The sequence below is a fragment of the Scyliorhinus canicula genome, chromosome 4, assembly GCF_902713615.1.
Source record: "Scyliorhinus canicula chromosome 4, sScyCan1.1, whole genome shotgun sequence".
Classification (NCBI taxonomy): Eukaryota; Metazoa; Chordata; class Chondrichthyes; order Carcharhiniformes; family Scyliorhinidae; genus Scyliorhinus; species Scyliorhinus canicula.
This window is the reverse complement of record NC_052149.1, coordinates 5,076,020-5,094,635: the sequence shown is the minus strand read 5'-3', so window position 1 is coordinate 5,094,635 and position 18,616 is coordinate 5,076,020. Positions and strand designations below refer to the sequence as shown.

General features: G+C 50.8%; 1 protein-coding gene across 8 annotated transcripts in view; it reads right to left on the bottom strand.

The window, feature by feature from the left end:
- The window catches only part of LOC119964317 (collagen alpha-1(I) chain-like), a 57,189-nt gene extending 38,921 nt beyond the window's left edge, over positions 1 to 18,268 (bottom strand). For 2 of the 8 annotated variants that reach the window (XM_038793607.1, XM_038793612.1), the window contains exons 1-4: positions 16,104 to 18,268; positions 11,727 to 11,792; positions 10,398 to 10,504; positions 10,223 to 10,308 (exon numbers count right to left, since the gene is read on the bottom strand). In XM_038793607.1, coding sequence (XP_038649535.1) covers positions 10,223 to 10,308; positions 10,398 to 10,504; positions 11,727 to 11,792; positions 16,104 to 18,235 — 2,391 coding nt within the window. In that variant the 5' untranslated portion in view covers positions 18,236 to 18,268. The remainder of the gene's footprint in view (positions 1 to 10,222; positions 10,309 to 10,397; positions 10,505 to 11,726; positions 11,793 to 16,103) is intronic. The other 6 variants (XM_038793613.1, XM_038793614.1, XM_038793615.1 and 3 more) reach the window with 6 other exon arrangements.
- Between the last annotated feature and the right edge of the window lie 348 nt (positions 18,269 to 18,616).

The following is an 18,616-nucleotide window of genomic DNA, read 5'->3' as shown; positions in this document are numbered from 1 at the left end:
TATTCCCCATCCCTAGTTGAACTTCAGATGGTGGTGGCGAGCTGCCTTCTCAAGCCGCTGCAGTCTTGGAGCTGTAGGTACACCCACTGTGCTGTTAGGGAGGGAGTTCCAGGGTGTTGACATAGTGAAGGAACGGTGATATATTTCCAAGTCAGGGCACCTGCTCTCGTCCTTCTAGATGGTAGTGGTCGTGGGTTTGGAAGGTGCTGCATGAGGAACCTTGGTGAGTTCCTGCACTGCATCTTGTAGACGGTACACACGGCTGCTACTGTTCATTGGTGGTGGAGGGAGTGAATGTTTGTGGAAGGAGCAATCAAGCAGGCTGCTTTGTCCTGGATGGTGTTGAGCTTCATGAGTGTTGTTGGAGCTGCACTCATCCAGGCAAATGGAGAGTATTCCATTACACTCCTGACTTGTGCCGTGTAGATGGTGGACAGGCTTTGGTGGGTCAGGAGGTGAGTTACTCACTGTAGGATTCCTAGCCTTTGACTTGCCCTGGTAGCCACAGTATTAATATGGCTAGTTCAGTTCAGTTTCTGATCAATAGTAACCTCCAGGATGTTGATTGTGGGGGATTCAGCGATGGGAATGCTATTGAATGTCAAGGGGAGATGGTTAGATCCTCTCTTGTAGGAGATGGTCATTGCCTGGCACTTATGTGACGTGAATGTAACTTGCCACTTGTCAGCCCCGAGCCTGGATATTGTCAAGGTCTTGCTGAATTTGGACATGGACTGCTTCATTATCTGAGGAGTCGCGAATGGTGCTGAACATTGTGCAGCCATCCGCAAACATCCCCATTTCTGACCTTATGATGGAAGGGAGGTAATTGATGAAACAGCTGAAGATGGTTGGGCCTAGGACACCCTGAGGAACCCCTGCAGTGAAGTCCTGGAGCTGAGATGATTGACCTCCAACCACCACAACCATCTTCCTTTGTGTCAGGTATGACTCCAACCAGCGGAGAGTTTTCCCCCTGATTCCCATTGACTCCAGTTTAGCTCGGGCTCCTTGATGCCACACTCGGTCAGATGCTGCTTTGATGTAAAGGGCAGTCACTGTCACCTCACCTCTGGCATTCAGCTCTTTTGTCCATGTTTGAACCAAGGCGGTAATGAGGTCAGGAGCTGAGTGACCCTGGGGGAACCCAAACTGAGTGTCCGTGAGCAGGTTATTGCTGAGTAAGTGCTGCTTGATAGCTCTGTTGATGACTCCTTCCATCACTTTGCTGATAATGGACAGTAGACTGATAGCGAGAATTCAGCTGTTGGAGTGGGCGGAGGTACAGAGTCGAGCGGTGAGTATTTAAACTAGCTGCTTCACGGATTCGAGTGTTTTCGGCAGGAATTCGGCTGTTGGTGTGGGCGGAGCTACAGAGTCGAGCGGTGAGTATTTAAACTAGCTGCTTCACGGATTCGAGTCTTTTCGGCGGGAATTCAGCTGTTGGAGTTAGCAGAGCTACTTCGCTGCTTAAACAGCGGCCACAGGGTCTTTGGGGGTAAATTTGAAGAGTGACATCACAGCAAAGTAGTGACCTGATTGGCTGGTAAGAAAGTGCTCCAATTAGCAGTAGCTGAGAGAAATTTAACTCTTTGTGTGTTGGTAAGTATTATGATTGGTAAGTAAAATCTTTATTCCTTTCACTTATTCATTATTTGATATTATATTTGTAATCAGTTAAGGTAAAGGGTAAAAATGGCAAGAGATCCCAGACCCGTGTTATGCTCCTCGTGCTCAATGTGGGAGTTCAGGAACGCGGCCGATGCCCCTTCATGACTCCTTCATGTGCGGGAAGTGTGTCCAGCTGCAGCTCCTGTTAGACCGCATGACGGCTCTGGAGCTGCGGATGGACTCACTTTGGAGCATCCGCGATGCTGAGGAGGTAGTGGATAGCACGTTCAGTGGGTTGGTCACACCGCAGATTAGGATTGGTGAGGGAGACAGGGAATGGGTGACCAAAAGGCAGAGAAAGAGCAGGAAGGCAGTGCAGGTGTCCCCTGCGGTCATCTCCCTCCAAAACAGGTATACCGTTTTGGATACTGTTGGGGGAGATGACTCACCAGGGGAAGGCAGTAGTAGCCAGGCTCATGGCACCGTGGCTGGCTCTGCTGCACAGAAGGGCGGGAAAAAGACTGGCAGGGCTATAGTCATAGGGGATTCAATCGTAAGGGGAGTAGACAGGCATTTCTGTGGCCGCAAATGAGACTCCCAAATGGTATGTTGCCTCCCGGGTGCACGGGTCAGGGATGTCTCAGATCGGCTGCAGGACATACTGAAGGGGGAGGGTCAACAGCCAGTTGTCGTGGTGTATATAGGCACCAACATTATAGGCAAAAAACAGGATGAGGTCCTACAATCAGAATTTAGGGAGTTACGAGATAAGTTAAAAGTAGGACCTCAAAGGTAGTAATCTCAGGATTGCTACCAGTGCCACAAGACAGTCAGAGTAGAAATTCAAGAATAGTCAGAATGAATACGTGAGTTGAGAGATGGTGCAGGAGGGGGGGGGGGGGGGGGGGGGGGGGGGGGGGGGGGGGGGTCAGATTTTTGGGACATTGGAACCGGTTCTGGGTGTGGTGGGACCATTACAAATCGGATGGTCTATACCTGGGCAGGACTGGAACCAATGTCCTAGGGGGTGCTTTTGCTAACACTGTTGGGAAGGTTTTAAATTAATGTGGCAGGGGGATGGGAACCAGATTAGGAAGTTAGAGGTCAGTAAAGAGGCAGCAACTAAAGCCAGTAAGGTACTAGATAATAAACTCAACGTGACTAAGGGGAAGAGTCGACAGGGAAGAGATGATGAACGCAAAGGGACAGGTGGTCTGAGGTGCATTTGTTTTAATGCGAGAAGTGTAGCAGGTAAGGCAGATGAATTTAGGGCTTGGATTAGTACCTGGGAATATGATGTTATTGGTATTACTGAGACTTGGTTGAGGGAAGGGCAAGATTGGCAACTAAATATCCCAGGATATAGATGCTTCAGGAGGGATAGAGAGGGAGGTAAAAGGGGTGGAGGAGTTGCATTACTGGTCAGAGATGATATCACAGCTGTGATTAAGGACGGCACTATGGAGGATTTGAGCACTGAGGCAATATGGGTACAGCTAAGAAATAGGAAGGGTGCAGTAACATTGTTGGGACTTTACTACAGGCCTCCCAAAAGCAAGCATGAAGTAGAGGTACAAATATGTAGACCGATTATAGAAAAATGTAGGAGCAATAGGGTGGTTGTGATGGGAGATTTTAACTTCCCCAACATTGAATGGGACTCATGTAGTGTTGGAGTCGTAGATGGAGCAGAATTTGTAAAGAGCATCCAGGAGAGTTTTTTTTAAGAGCAGTATGTAAATAGTCCAACTCGGGAAGGGCCCATACTGGACCTGGTATTGGGGAATGATCCCGGCCAGGTGGTTGAAGTTTCAGTCGGCGATTACTTTGGGAATAGTGATCACAATTCCATAAGTTTTAGAATACTCATGGACAAAGACGAAAGTGGTCCTAAAGGAAGAGTGCTAAATTGGGGAAAGGCAGAGTATAACAAAATTCGGCAGGAGCTAGGGAATGTGGATTGGGAGCAGCTGTTTAAGGGTAAATCCACATTTGAAATGTGGGAGTCTTTTAAGGAAAGGTTGATTAGAGTGCAGGACAGACATGTCTCTGAGAAAATGAGGGATAGAAATGGCAAGATTAGGGAACCATGGATGACGGGTGGAATTGTGAGACTAGCTAAGATGAAAAAAGCATACACAAGATCTAGGCGACTTGAAACTGATGAATCTTTGGAGGAATATCGGGAAAGTAGGACAAATCTCAAATGCGCAATAAAAGGGGCTGGTTTAGCAGACAGGGCTAAATCAGCAGCACGGTTCAATTCCCGTACCAGCCTCCCCGAACAGGCGCCCGAATGTGGTGACTAGGGGCTTTTCACAGTAACTTCATTTGAAGTCTACTTGTGACAATAAGCGATTTTCATTTCATTTCAAGAGGGCTAAATGGGGTCATGAAATATCTTTGGCTAACAGGGTTAAGGAAATGAATGTTTAAATACTCTCGGTCAAGTCGGCATAAGGAAGGGGGAGGTTTTGGGTATTCTAAAAGGCATTAAGGTGGACAAGTCCCCAGGTCCGGATGGGATCTATCCCAGGTTACTGAGGGAAGCTAGGGACAAAATAGCTGGGGCCTTAACAGATATCTTTGCAGCATCCTTGAGCACGGGTGAGGTCCTGGAGGACTGGAGAATTGCTAATGTTGTCCCTTTGTTTAAGAAGGGTAGCAGGGATAATCCAGGGAATTATAGATCTGTGAGCTTGACGTCAGTGGTAGGCAATCAAGATACTGAGGGATAGGATCTATTCACATTTGGAAGAAAATAGACTTATCAGTGATAGGCAGCATGGTTTTGTGCAGGGAAGGTCATGTCTTACAAACCTAATAGAATTCTTTGAGGAAGTGACAAAGTTAATTGATGAGGGAAGGGCTGTAGATGTCAGATAAATGGACTTCAGTAAGGCGTTTGATAAAGTTTCCCATGGCAGGTTGATGGAAAAAGTGAAGTCGCATGGAGTTCAGGGTGTACTAGCTAGATGGATAAAGAACTGGCTGGGCAACAGGGGACAGAGAGTAGTGGTGGAAGGGAGTTTCTCAAAATAGAGAAAGGTGATCCGTGCTTGGACCACTGTTGTTTGTGATATACATAAATGATCTGGATGAAGGTCTGATTAGCAAGTTTGCATATACTAAGATTGGTGGAGTTGCAGATAGCGAGGGGGACTGTCAGAGAATACAGCAAAACATAGATAGATTGGAGAGCTGGGCAGAGAAATGGCAGATGGAGTTCAATTCAGGCAAATTCGAGGTGATGCATTTTGGAAGATCCAATTCAAGAGCGGAAGAGTCCTGGGGAAAATTGATGCCCAGCGAGATCTGGGAGTTCAGGTCCATTGTACCCTGAAGGTGGCAACGCAGTTCGATAGAGTGGTAAGAAGGCATACAGCATGCTTGCCTTCATCGGACGGGGTATGGGGTATAAGAGTCGGCAGGTCATGTTACAGTTGTATAGGACTTTGGTTAGGCCACATTTGGAATACTGCGTGCAGTTCTGGTCGCCACATTACCAGAAGGATGTGGATGCTTTAGAGAAGGTGCAGAGGAGGTTCACCAGGATGTTGCCTGGTATGGAGGGTGCTAGCTATGCAGAAAGGTTGAGTAGATTAGAATTATTTTCATTGGAAAGACGGAGGTTGAGGGGGGACCTGAGGTCTACAAAATTATGAGAGGTATGGACAGGGTGGATAGCAACAAGCTTTTTCCAAGAGTGGGGGTGTCAATTACAACGGGTCACGATTTCAAGGTGAGAGGGGGAAAGTTTAAGGGAGATGTGCGTGGAAAGTTTTTTATGCAGAGGGTGGTGGGTGCCTGGAACGCTTTACCAGCGGAGGTGGTAGAGGCGGGCATGATAGCATCATTTAAGATGCAGCTAGACAGATATATGAACGGGCGGGGAACAGAGGGAAGTAGATCCTTGGAAAATAGGCGACAGGTTTAGATAAAGGATCTGGATCGGCGCAGTCTGGGAGGGCCGAATGGCCTGTTCCTGTGCTGTAATTTTTTTGTTCTTTGTTCTAATTTTATTTGTTCTCTGGAGATTGCTAATCACATTTCGATGTTCTGATGAAGAGTTATTGATATGAAAGATGGGCGAAATCTTACGGTCTGGTGTCCGGGTTTGGTGGTGGGAGGGAAAGTTGGGTTTCTGCTGGTGGGGTAGGGGGAGGGTGGGAGGTGAGTGAGACGGCTGACCATTTGGGCTGGTTAGCTAACTGCCTATGGGTCCGTGAGGAGCACAGCGGATCTTGTGGTGAGGGTGGGCAGGGAGTCAGGATCTCCGCCGTTACCTGACGGGATCGAAGGGCTGAGCACCACGTTTATAGGGCACCCAGACAGCCATTCATTCCCTGCAGTGCAGGAGCTTCAGTCCTTGACGTCTCGGAAAAAAGAAACAATCACGCGATTCAGCATAACCTCCCTGGGGGACTCGCCATCCCACCTGCTGGAGGTCGACGGGCACAGCGAAGGCAAATGCCCATGGTGCCCAGCATAGGAACACCCAATGGTGCTGGAAGAGGATGAATGATCGGCTGAATTTCAGCACCACCTACGCTCACTGCAAACTGACAGTCGCCAGGGTATCAGACTGTGTGAGTGTGCGAGTGGCACAGGGATGTCAGTCAGGAGTGTGGTTTGCACGATTCACCAGCAGAACAAGGGCAGCAGAACCAAGTTGGTTCTCAAATCGGATATTTTAGCTGAAAAGAGAGGCATGTTCTCAAAGCTTTTGGCCAGCACTGATCGGGAAAAATGCAAGAATGCCAAATTTCAAATGATCACAGCACTTTATATTACAGGGAAAAAAGGTGCTGATTGGTTGTTCAGTCGACTCTGGTTGCCTGAGACATTGCCATGGAAACAGCAACAGGGAGGGTGGTGGGTGCCTGGAACGCTTTACCAGCAGAGGTGGTAGAGGCGGTCACGATAACATCATTTAAGATGCATCTAGACAGATGTATGAACGGGCGGGGAACAGAGAGAAGTAGATCCTTGGAAAATAGGCGACAGGTTTAGATAAAGGATCTGGATCGGCGCAGGCTGGGAGGGCCGAAGGGCCTGTTCCTGTGCTGTAATTTTCTTTGTTCTTTGTTTTTGAGGACGGTAATTGGCTAGGTTGGATTTGTCCTGTTTCTTGTGTACAGGACACACCTGGGCAACTTTCCACATTGCCAGGTAGATGCCAGTGTTGTAGCTGTACTGGAACAGCTTGGCTAGGGGCACGGCAAGTTCTGGAGCACAAGTCTTCAGTACTATTGCTGGGATATTGTCAGGGTCCTTAGCCTTTGCCATATCCAGTGCCTTCAGCCATTTCTTGATATCACGCAGGGTGAATTGAATTGAATACTGGCAGCTATGATGCTGGGGACCTCCGGAGGGGACCGAGATGGATCATCCACTCGGCACTTCTGGCTGAAGATTGTTGCGAATTCCTCAGCCGTGTCTTTTGCACAGTGGGCTGGGCTCCTCCATCATTGAGAATGGGGATATTTGTGGAGCCTCCTCCTCCAGTGAGTTGTTTAATTGTCCACCACCATTCACGGCTGGATGTGGCAGGACTACAGAGCTTAGATCTGATGCGTTGGTTGTGGAATCGCTGAGCTCTGCCTATTACTTGCTGCTTATGCTGTTTGACACACAGGTAGTCCTGTGTTGTAGCTTCACCAGGTTGACACCTGATTATATTTCAAAATGTTTGGTGTTGCCCCTGACATGTTCTCTTCTGTACTTTTCATTGAACCAGGGTTGATCCCCCGGCTGGGTGGTAATGGTAGAGTGGGGGATATGTTGGGCCATGAGGTTACAGATTGTGATTGAATACAATTCTGCTGCTGCTGATGCCCCACAGCACCTCATGGATGCCCAGTCTGGAGTTGCTGGATCTGTTCAAAGCCGATCCCATTTAGCACGGTGGTAGTGCCACACAACACGATGGAGGGTATCCTCAATATGAAGACGTGACTTTGTCTCCACAAGGACCGTGCGATGGTCACTCACAGAACACAGAACAGTACAGCACAGAACAGGCCCTTCGGCCCTCAATGTTGTGCCGAGCCATGATCACCCTACACAAACCCACGTATCCACCCTATACCCGTAACCCAACAACCCCCCCCCCCCTTAACCTTACTTTTATTAGGACACAACGGGCAATTTATCATGGCCAATCCACCTAACCCGCACATCTTTGGACTGTGGGAGGAAACCGGAGCACCCGGAGGAAACCCACGCACACAGGGGGAGGACGTGCAGACTCCACACAGACAGTGACCCAGCCGGGAATCGAACCTGGGACCCTGGAGCTGTGAAGCATTTATGCTAACCACCATGCTACCCTGCTGCCCACCGATACTGTCATGGACAGATGCATCTGCAGCAGGCAGATTGGTGAGGATGAGGCCAAGTATGTTTTTCCCTCTTGTTGGTTCCCTCACCACCTGCTGCATCCCAGTCTAGCAGCTATTGTCCTTTAGGACCCGGCCAGCTCGGTCTGTGGTGGTATCACCGAGCCACTCTTGGTGATTCCTTACCCAGAGTATATTCTGCGCCCTTGCCACCCTCAGTGCTTCCTCCAAGTGGTGTTCAACATGGAGGAGTAACTGATTCATCAGCTGATGGTGGCCGGTACGTGGTAACCAGCTGGAGGTTTCCTTGTCCATGTTTAGCCTTGAGACTTCATGGGGTCCAGAGTCGATGTTGAGGACTCCCGGGGTAACTCCCGCCCACCTGTATCCCACTGTGCTGCCACCTCTGCTGGGTCTGTCCTGCCAGTGAGACAGGACACACCCAACCTGCCTGCTGCAGATACCCTGCCAGTGAGACAGGACACACCCAACCTGCCTGCTGCAGATACCCTGCCAGTGAGACAGGACATACCCAACCTGCCTGCTGCAGATACCCTGTCAGTGAGACAGGACATACCCAACCTGCCTGCTGCAGATACCCTGTCAGTGAGACAGGACATACCCAACCTGCCTGCTGCAGATACCCTGTCAGTGAGACAGGACATACCCAACCTGCCTGCTGCAGATACCCTGCCAGTGAGACAGGGCATACCCAACCTGCCTGCTGCAGATACCCTGCCCTGCCAGTGAGACAGGACATACCCAACCTGCCTGCTGCAGATACCCTGTCAGTGAGACAGGACATACCCAACCTGCCTGCTGCAGATACCCTGTCAGTGAGACAGGACACACCCAACCTGCCTGCTGCAGATACCCTGCCAGTGAGACAGGGCATACCCAACCTGCCTGCTGCAGATACCCTGTCCTGCCAGTGAGACAGGACACACCCAACCTGCCTGCTGCAGATACCCTGCCAGTGAGACAGGACATACCCAACCTGCCTGCTGCAGATACCCTGTCCTGCCAGTGAGACAGGACATACCCAACCTGCCTGCTGCAGATACCCTGCCCTGCCAGTGAGACAGGACATACCCAACCTGCCTGCTGCAGATACCCTGTCAGTGAGACAGGACATACCCAACCTGCCTGCTGCAGATACCCTGCCAGTGAGACAGGACACACCCAACCTGCCTGCTGCAGATACCCTGCCAGTGAGACAGGACACACCCAACCTGCCTGCTGCAGATACCCTGCCAGTGAGACAGGACACACCCAACCTGCCTGCTGCAGATACCCTGCCAGTGAGACAGGACATACCCAACCTGCCTGCTGCAGATACCCTGTCAGTGAGACAGGACATACCCAACCTGCCTGCTGCAGATACCCTGTCAGTGAGACAGGACATACCCAACCTGCCTGCTGCAGATACCCTGTCCTGCCAGTGAGACAGGACATACCCAACCTGCCTGCTGCAGATACCCTGCCAGTGAGACAGGACATACCCAACCTGCCTGCTGCAGATACCCTGTCCTGCCAGTGAGACAGGACATACCCAACCTGCCTGCTGCAGATACCCTGTCCTGCCAGTGAGACAGGACATACCCAACCTGCCTGCTGCAGATACCCTGTCAGTGAGACAGGACACACCCAGGAATGGTGATATTGGTGTCTGGGACATTGTCTGTGTGGTATGATTCTGTGAGTGTGACTATGTCAGGGCTGTCCCTTGACCAGTCTGTGAGACAGCCCCTCCCAACTCTGGCACAAGCCCCCAGACGTTAGTCGTGAGGACTTTGCAGGGTCGGTGGGGCTGGGTTTGCTGTTGCAGTTTCCGATGCCTGGGTCGATGCCGGGCAGTGCGCCTGGTTTCATTCCGCTGTCGGCCACTGTACCCTTGCTGGGGAGCGAACAAAGTGGGCAACTTGTCCTGCACAGCCTCCTGACTGCTAGTTATTGCTAACTGCTTGGGTTCAGGGGAAAATACCCTGCGAACAAACCACACTGATGTCGCACCAGGAGGTCATGTCTGTCCAAGAACAGCATCAGGGGAACTAACTCACAACAGGTAACAACAACAACTTGTATTTAGATAGCATATTGAAACTTACAAAACCAGACAAAAAGTTACCTTGAGCCAAAGGAGATACGAGGACGAGCGACTAAAGTTTGGTTTAAGGATAAAGAGAGAGTTAAAGACGTAGAGAGGAACTCCAGAACTTTCGCCCCCCCCTCCCACCCCCTTCATAAACCCTCACACAGATACAGCTTACCGATTTGCTGCTACTTTCCCGATGAACAGTCCAGTCTCGATTTGCAATGTCCGCCAGCCTCCCAGTGTCCTCCAGAAACCTGTAATCTAAATCACAATGGGTCACCTCAGTGTCCAGCAGCAGCGCTGGAGCGGTTTCACAATCCAGCTGAATTGTTTGATTGAGAAACACTCACCGCTGAGCAGATTCATTTCATCAAAGTGATCGAGGGACGTAAATGCGGTTTTATCCCGCACTCCACTGCACCCATTCTCAGCCTTGTGCTTCTTCACACAAAATAAGCTGCAGATAAAGTCAAAGAAGTCATTAGAAGCGTAAAGACCAAACCTTTCCTCGGCATTGCATTTCCCAATGGACAGCGCGCCGCCTCCCCCTGCCGAGAAGCTCGCGGCCGGGAGGCCGAGAATTCAGCCCCACGTTTCTGGGGAGGCATGGCTCCGATTGTGCCAATGGGAAAAAGGGCACAGACAGGATGAGCGAATGGGCAAATCCGTGGAAATCCGGGCTGGATTTTACAGGACGCTGCGCTCCCCACCCTCTACCCCAGCTGGAATATTGCTGCGGCAAGCCGCCCACGATCCGGACGACTACCCCGCTGCAATTTAACACCGGGGGCAGTGTTAACTGATTTAAGGCCCGACATCTACCTCATGTCCCACCGTAGTGAGCTGCTGGCTGATTGAATGGCTGGTAGCGGTGTAATCCCAGCAGTGTCAGCTGGGGGGCGGTGGCCACTGCTCCGACCACAGGAAGGCCAACCACACCGAAGAGCACACGAGAAGCTCGGGGTCTGGGGTCTCAGCAAGGAGAGCGAGGGAGGTGGGGGTCTGGGATGCAGAAGCTATGGGATGCCCTGACCTTGGTAATTAGGAATAGCTGCTAGATCACTCAGGATTGTTTCGTAAGTGTTGCCCAATCACAGAATCACATTTAATGGTAGATATTATGTTAAGCGTTTTGTATTTCCTCTTTCTCTAAGAATCCAGAACAAGGGGCACAATTTTAAAACTATATCTAGGTCATTACGAGCCGAGGTCGAGAAAAAATTCTTCACATATAGACACATTTTTGGACACGGAGGGCAATTTATCGCGGCCAATCCACCTAACCTGCACGTCCTTGGACTGTGGGAGGAAACCGGAGCACCCGGAGGAAACCCACGCAGACACTGGGAGAACGTGCAGACTCCGCACAGACAGTGATCCAAGCCGGGAATCGAACCTGGGACCCTGGAGTTAACACTCCAGTTAAATAAAGCTCTGATCAGACCCTATCTGCATTATTCTATTCAGTCTTGGGCAGCCCACCTCAGGAAGAGGTCCTTTGTTGTAATCTTTTATATAACATCTTCTCAAATGCCCCTTTAGCCACCCCGGGTATCCTCAAAGAAATTTGTCAAACAAGCTTTCCCTTTCACAAAACCATGTTGACTCTGCCGGTTGTTTTCTAAGAGTTTCTCAATATTCAACGTTTGATAAAGATGTATTGTAAGTTTGTCTTATACCTGCAGGAGTGGGTCATGCAGCAAGGACACCTGTACTTTGCTTCGAAAGCACCACATGCTTCGCACCTGTGAGGCAAAATAAAACAGTTTTAAACTAGGGTCTATAGATCTCGATAAAACTTTTAAGTATCGGCACACATATGGACCTGTCCCTCCTTTGTTTGTTGGCATTTAGACCACTGCACATGGGGGTTTATTCACTCAGACGTGACGAGTCTCTGCTGGTATCTCTGAACCACTTCACTGTCCTGCATGTGGCCTTTCCGATTTGAACCCAACACAGATGGGCAAGCAGCGTCTGCAATCATCCAAGCCTTCAGCCACCAGGGCCCTAAGCTCTGGAATTCTGCCCCTAAACCTCTCCATCTCCCTGTCTGCATTTCAGATGCTCTTTAAAAACTACTTAACACAAGAACCAGGAGCAGGAGTAGGTCCGTCTGGCCCCTCGAGCCTGCTCCGCCATTCAATCAGATCATGGCTGATCTTATTGTGGACTCAGCTCCACTTTCCGGTCCGAACACCATAACCCTTAATCCCTTTCCTGTTCAAAAATCTATCTATCTTTGCCTTAAAAACATTCAACAGCTTCACTGGGCAGAGAATTCCACAGATTCACAACCCTTTGGGTGAAGAAGTTCCTCCTCAACTCAGTCCTAAATCTGCTTCCCCTTATTTTGAGGCTGTGCCCCCGAGTTATAGTTTCACAAGCCTCCCTGCTTCTATCCTATCGATTCCCTTTCATAATTTTATATGTTTCTATAAAATCCCCCCTCATTCTTCTAAATTCCAATGAGTACAGTCCCAGCTACTCAGTCTCTCCTCAACCAATCCTCGCAACTCCGGAATGAACCTCCTCTGCACCCATCCCCCCCACCCCACCCACCCAGTGCCAGTACAGCCTTTCTCAAGTAAGGAGACCAAAACTGTACACAGTACTCCAGGTGTGGCTTCACCAGTACTCTATACAGCTGCCACACTGCTCCACGTCCCGCACCTCACCCCTGCCACACAAACACCAAACTGTGAAAACTCTCCTCCACCTTCAGCCCATTTCTATTCCTCTCAATTTATTTTCTTCCATCGATCTGTTTTTTCCCTCGCCATTGTCCCCCCAGCCCACTTGGGCTGCCTCTTCCCCGTCCCTAGTTGTTCTTTGACTCACTGCTCACCTTTGTTCTGCCATTCACATTCTAATCTCTTCATGTGCCACCATCAGCTCCCTTCTTAGCCGTAATCACCCCCTTTTGACTTTGCCCATGACATCTTTGTCAATCTCCACGCATCGTCGGCCCTCTATCTAGCCCCACCGCTCCACCCCAGGAGCTGCGGTATGGCTTGAACTGATCACTGTCAAGCTCGAAACAAGTTGCATTTAGATAGCACCCTTAAAGCACAGAGGCTGCAGAGGGATTTAATCAGCTGAGTGAATGGGCAAGAACATGGCAGATGGAATATAACATGGACAAAAGTGAAGTGATCCAGCTTCCTGACCTGAAGGGATTGTTCGATGCAGGGGAGATTGATTGCCTCGGCTCATGGTCCCTGGAATTTGGAAGAACGAGAAATGATCTAGTCGAAAAACACAAAAATCTTGAGGTTTTTTTTGGCGGGATAATGCTGGACGGATGTTTCACCAGGCTGAGGAATTTCGAACTTGGTGGGGGGGTCACAATCTCAGAATAAGGGGGTGAATTATTTAGGATTAAGGCGAGGAGAAATGTATTCGCTGAAGGGGCTGTGAATCCGCGACAGCTGTGGACGCTCAGTCGTTGGATTTCTAGAGCAATACTTTGAGGAACCAACTCGAGAACAGGCCATCCTGGACTGGGTACAGTGCAATGAGAACAGAATCATTGGCAATCTAGTTGAGCGCGACGCCTTGGGGATGAGTGACCATAATATGATAGATTTTTTTCAACAAGATGGAGAGTGAGGTAGTTGATTCTGAGACTAGGGTCCTGAATCTTAATAAAGGAAACTACGATGATATGAGGAGTGAGTTGGCTTAGATCGATTGGAGAACGTTACTTAAAGGGATGACAGTGGATAGGCAAATGGCACAAATTCAAGGAGCGCATGGGGGAACTGCAATAATTGTTTATTGCTGTTTGGCTCAAAACTAAAACAGGAAAGGTGGCCAATCCATGACTTACAAAGGAAATTAGAGATAGTATTCAATCCAAGGAAGAAGCATACAAATTGGACAAGAAAAACACGAAGTTTGAGGATTGGGAGCAGTTTAGAATTCAGCAAAGGGCCAAGGGATTGATTAAGAAGGGGAAAATAGAGTACGGGAGTAAGTTTGAAGGAAACATAAAAACTGACTGTAAAAGTTTCTATTGGTTTGTGAAGAGAAAGAGTGAAGACAAATGTAGGTCCCTTACAGCCAGGAAACAGGGGAATGTATAATAGGGGACAAAGAAATGGCTGAGCAACGAAATACATACTTTGGCTCTGACTTCACAAATGAGAACACAAATCAGATACCAGAAATGTTGGGGAACGCAGGGATTGGTGAGAAGGAGGAACTGAAGGAGATCAATATTAGTCGCAAAGTTGGGAAAATTCATGGGATGAATGCTGATAAATCCTCAGAGCCTCAGAATCTACATCCCAGAGTACTTAAGGAAGTAGCTCTAGAAATAGTGGACGCATTGGTGGTCATCTCCAGGATTCTATAGACTCTGGAACAGTTCCTGCAGATTGGAGGGCGGCTAATGTAAATCCTTTATTTAAAAAGGGAGGTAGAGAGAAAACAGGGAATTATAGAGCAGTCAGCCTGAAGTCATTAGTGGGGAAATTCTAGAATCCATTGTCAAAGATTTTATAGCAGAGCACTTAGAAAACAGTGACAGGATCGGACAGTCAGCATGGATTTATGAAGGAGAAATCATGCTCGATAAATCTACTGGGATTCTTCAAGGATGTAACTAGTAGAGTTGATGAGGGGGAGCCAGTGGATACGGATGTGGTATATTTGGACAAGTTGAGTAAGTGGGCAAATGAATGGCAGATGCAGTATAATTTGGAATAATGAGAGGTTATCCACTTTGGTAGCAAAAACAAGGCGGCAGACTTTTATCTAAACGGCCATAGATGAGGAGAGGGGAGTGTGCAGCGGGACCTGGGTGTCCTCGTACACCAGTCACTGAAGGTGAGCGTGCAGGTACAGCAGATGGTAAAGAAGGGAAATGGTATGTTGGCCTTCATAGCGAGAGGATTCGAGTACAGGAGCAGGGATGTCTTGCTGCAATTATACAGGGCCTTGGTGAGGCCGCACCTGGAATATTGTGGGCCGTTTTGGTCTCCTTATCTGAGGAAGGATGTTCTTGCTCTCGAGGGAAAGAGGCTTACCAGACTGATTTCTGGGATAGCAGGACTGAAGTACGAAGAGAGATTGAGTCGGTTAGAATTATTCTCGCTGCAGTTCAGAAAAATGAGGATGGCTCTAACAGAAACCTGTAAACATCTAACAGGGCTGGACAGGGTAGATACAGGAAGGACGTTCCCAATGGTGGGTGTGCCCAGAACCAGGAGTCACAGTCTGAGGATACGGGGGTAGACCATTTAGGACTGAGAGGAGCAGAAGTTTCTTCACCCAGAGAGGTGCCTTTCATGTTACAGCTGTGAAAATTGGAACACCGCCCTTTGAGACTGTTCCACAACTCAACAAGATCTGGGTGATTTTCTACATCAGCTTCACCTTTCTGCACTAACACATAGAAAATAGGAGCAAGAGGCCATTTGGCCCTTCGAGCCTGCTCCGCCATTCGCCACGATCATGACTGATCATCCAACTCAATAGCCTAATCCCGCTTTCTCCCTATTTCTTTGATTCCTTCTATCCAAGTGCTTCCAACTGCTTCTTGAAAACACACAATGTTTTGGCCTCAACTACTTCCTGTTGGCGATCCTGTGGAATTTGTTACCACAGGAAGTAGTTGAGGCCAAAACATTGCAAGGTAGGCGAGGAAAAACATTGCCCAGTCACTGATGGTACAAGGGCTAGGGGACTCAGAAGATTTCGACCAGAGATGGAGGGGGTAGTGAGGGTGACGAGGGCGGTAGGCAGACTTGAACAGTGGACATTCGAGGGAAATAAGCTTGGAGGGTTATGGGGATAGAACAGAATGGCATTGACGAGATTGCTCTCTCTCTAGAGAGAGAGAGCGAGCTGGCATTGACTTAATGGGTTGAATGGCCTCTCTCTCTCTGTACCATAAGGACTCTATAATCAGTTTCAGAAATAAAACCAAATTGAAATAAAGATTGTCATGGGGCCATCAGTCACACCCTTTCTCTAGTGACAGTGTCACAGACACCAGCTTCCCTCCACTACCCATCATTCTGCCCTCATCTCCAATTGGCCCTTCTTACCCTGACAGTGAGATCTTCCTCTTCACAGCAACACCTTGCTGCAACTCAACCACTGCAGCACCTGTCAACTCTGCTCCCGAGATCTCACCGCGGCACTCTCCTCTGGCTCCGGAGATCTCACCGCGGCACTCTCCTCTGGCTCCGGAGATCTCACCGCGGCACTCTCCTCTGGCTCCGGAGATCTCACCGCGGCACTCTCCTCTGGCTCCCGAGATCTCACTGGGGCCCTCTCCTCTGGCTGCCGGGCTGGGACTGTCTCCTCTGGCTCCTGGGATCTCCTTGGGGCTCTCTCCTCTGGCTCCCGGGCTGGGACTGGGACTCTCTCCTCTGGCTCCCAGACTGGGACTCTCTCCTCTGGCTCCCAGACTGGGACTTTCTCCTCTGGCTCCCGAGCTCTCACTGGGACCTTCTCCTCTGGCTCCCGGGCTGGGACTGCGGCACTTCCCTCTGGCTCCCGGGCTGGGACTGGGACTCTCTCCTCTGGCATCCGGGCTGGGACTGGGACTCTCTCCTCTGGCTCCTGGGCTGGGACTGCGGCACTTCCCTCTGGCTCCCGGGCTGGGACTGGGACTCTCTCCTCTGGATCTCGGGCTGGGACTGAGACTTCCTCCTCTGGCTCTCGGGCTGGGACTGGGACTCTCTCCTCTGGCTCCTGCGATGGGACTCTCTCCTCTGGCGCTCGGGATGGGACTGAGACTTCCTCCTCTGGCTCCCGGGATGGGACTGTCTCCTCTGGCTCCTGGGGTGGGACTCTCTCCTCTGGCTCCCGGGCTGTCACTGGGACTTTCTCCTCTGGCTAGCAGGATGGGACTGGGACTCTCTCCTCTGGCTCTCGGGCTGGGACTGAGACTTCCTCCTCTGGCTCTCGGGCTGGGACTCTCTCCTCTGGCTCCTGCGATGGGACTCTCGCCTCTGGCGCTCGGGATGGGACTGAGACTTCCTCCTCTGGCTCCCGGGATGGGACTGTCTCCTCTGGCTCCTGGGGTGGGACTCTCTCCTCTGGCTCCCGGGCTCTCACTGGGATTTTCTCCTCTGGCTATCAGGATGGGACTGGGACTCTCTCCTCTGGCTCCTGGGCTCTCACTGGGACTTTCTCCACTGGCTCCCGAGTTGGGACTGGGACTCTCTCCTCTGGCTCCCAGGCTCTCACTGGGACTCTCTCCTCTGGCACCCGGGCTGGGACTGGGACTCTCTCCTCTGGCTCCCGGGCTCTCACTGGGACCTTCTCCTCTGGCATCCGGGCTGGGACTGGGACTCTCTCCTCTGGCTCCTGGGCTGGGACAGCGGCACTTCCCTCTGGCTCCCGGGCTGGGACTGGGACTCTCTCCTCTGGCTCTCGGGCTGGGACTGAGACTTCCTCCTCTGGCTCTCGGGCTGGGACTCTCTCCTCTGGCTCCTGCGATGGGACTGAGACTTCCTCCTCTGGCTCCCGGGATGGGACTGTCTCCTCTGGCTCCTGGGGTGGGACTCTCTCCTCTGGCTCCCGGGCTCTCACTGGGATTTTCTCCTCTGGCTATCAGGATGGGACTGGGACTCTCTCCTCTGGCTCCTGGGCTCTCACTGGGACTTTCTCCACTGGCTCCCGAGTTGGGACTGGGACTCTCTCCTCTGGCTCCCAGGCTCTCACTGGGACTCTCTCCTCTGGCACCCGGGCTGGGACTGGGACTCTCTCCTCTGGCACCCGGGCTCTCACCTCTGGCTCCCGGACTGGGACTCTCTCCTCTGGCTATCAGGATGGGACAGGGACTGTCTCCTCTGGCTCCCGGACTGGGACTCTCTCCTCTGGCACCCGGGCTCTCACTGGGACTCTCTCCCCTGGCTCCCGGGATGGGACTGTCTCCTCTGGCACCCGGGCTCTCACTGGGACTCTCTCCCCTGGCTCCCGGGATGGGACTGTCTCCTCTGGCACCCGGGCTCTCACTGGGACTCTCTCCTCTGGCTCCCGGGATGGGACTCTCTCCTTTGGCACCCGGACTGGGTGTTTTTTCTCCTCTGGCTCCAGATCTGTGACTCCCTCCTCTGGCTCCTGGGATGGGACTGGGACTCCTTCCTCTGGCTCCCGAGCTCTCACTGGGACCTTCTCCGCTGGATTGCCGCATGCCTGTCCGCTGGCAGTGCAGCCAGTGCTCCATGTGCGGCCGCTGTTGTGAATGTTGCAGTTTCACTTCCGGCTTCCGGTTATGTTGCAATCTGCAGCTTCCTGTTGGTGTTGCTCTTTGCAGAAAGCGCCCCTTCCTGGTGGGAAAGGGACAGATCAGTGTGGGTGCACACTAACTCTGCAAACACCAAACTCACATCGGCCACATGATCTTTAACACTAACTGAGTCAGATACCAGCCTGCAATGTGTGTACATCAGCTCATTCCCAGAAAGCCGCTCTGGAGGTTTCCTGGAGTTATTCCTGTTCAATGATCCATAAAAATTTCACATGAACAATCTTCGCGATGTCCACGAGAAGTCAAAAAATAAATCGTATTTTGAGACTTTTTCCCCCCAGTAAAGTTTTAGGTTTG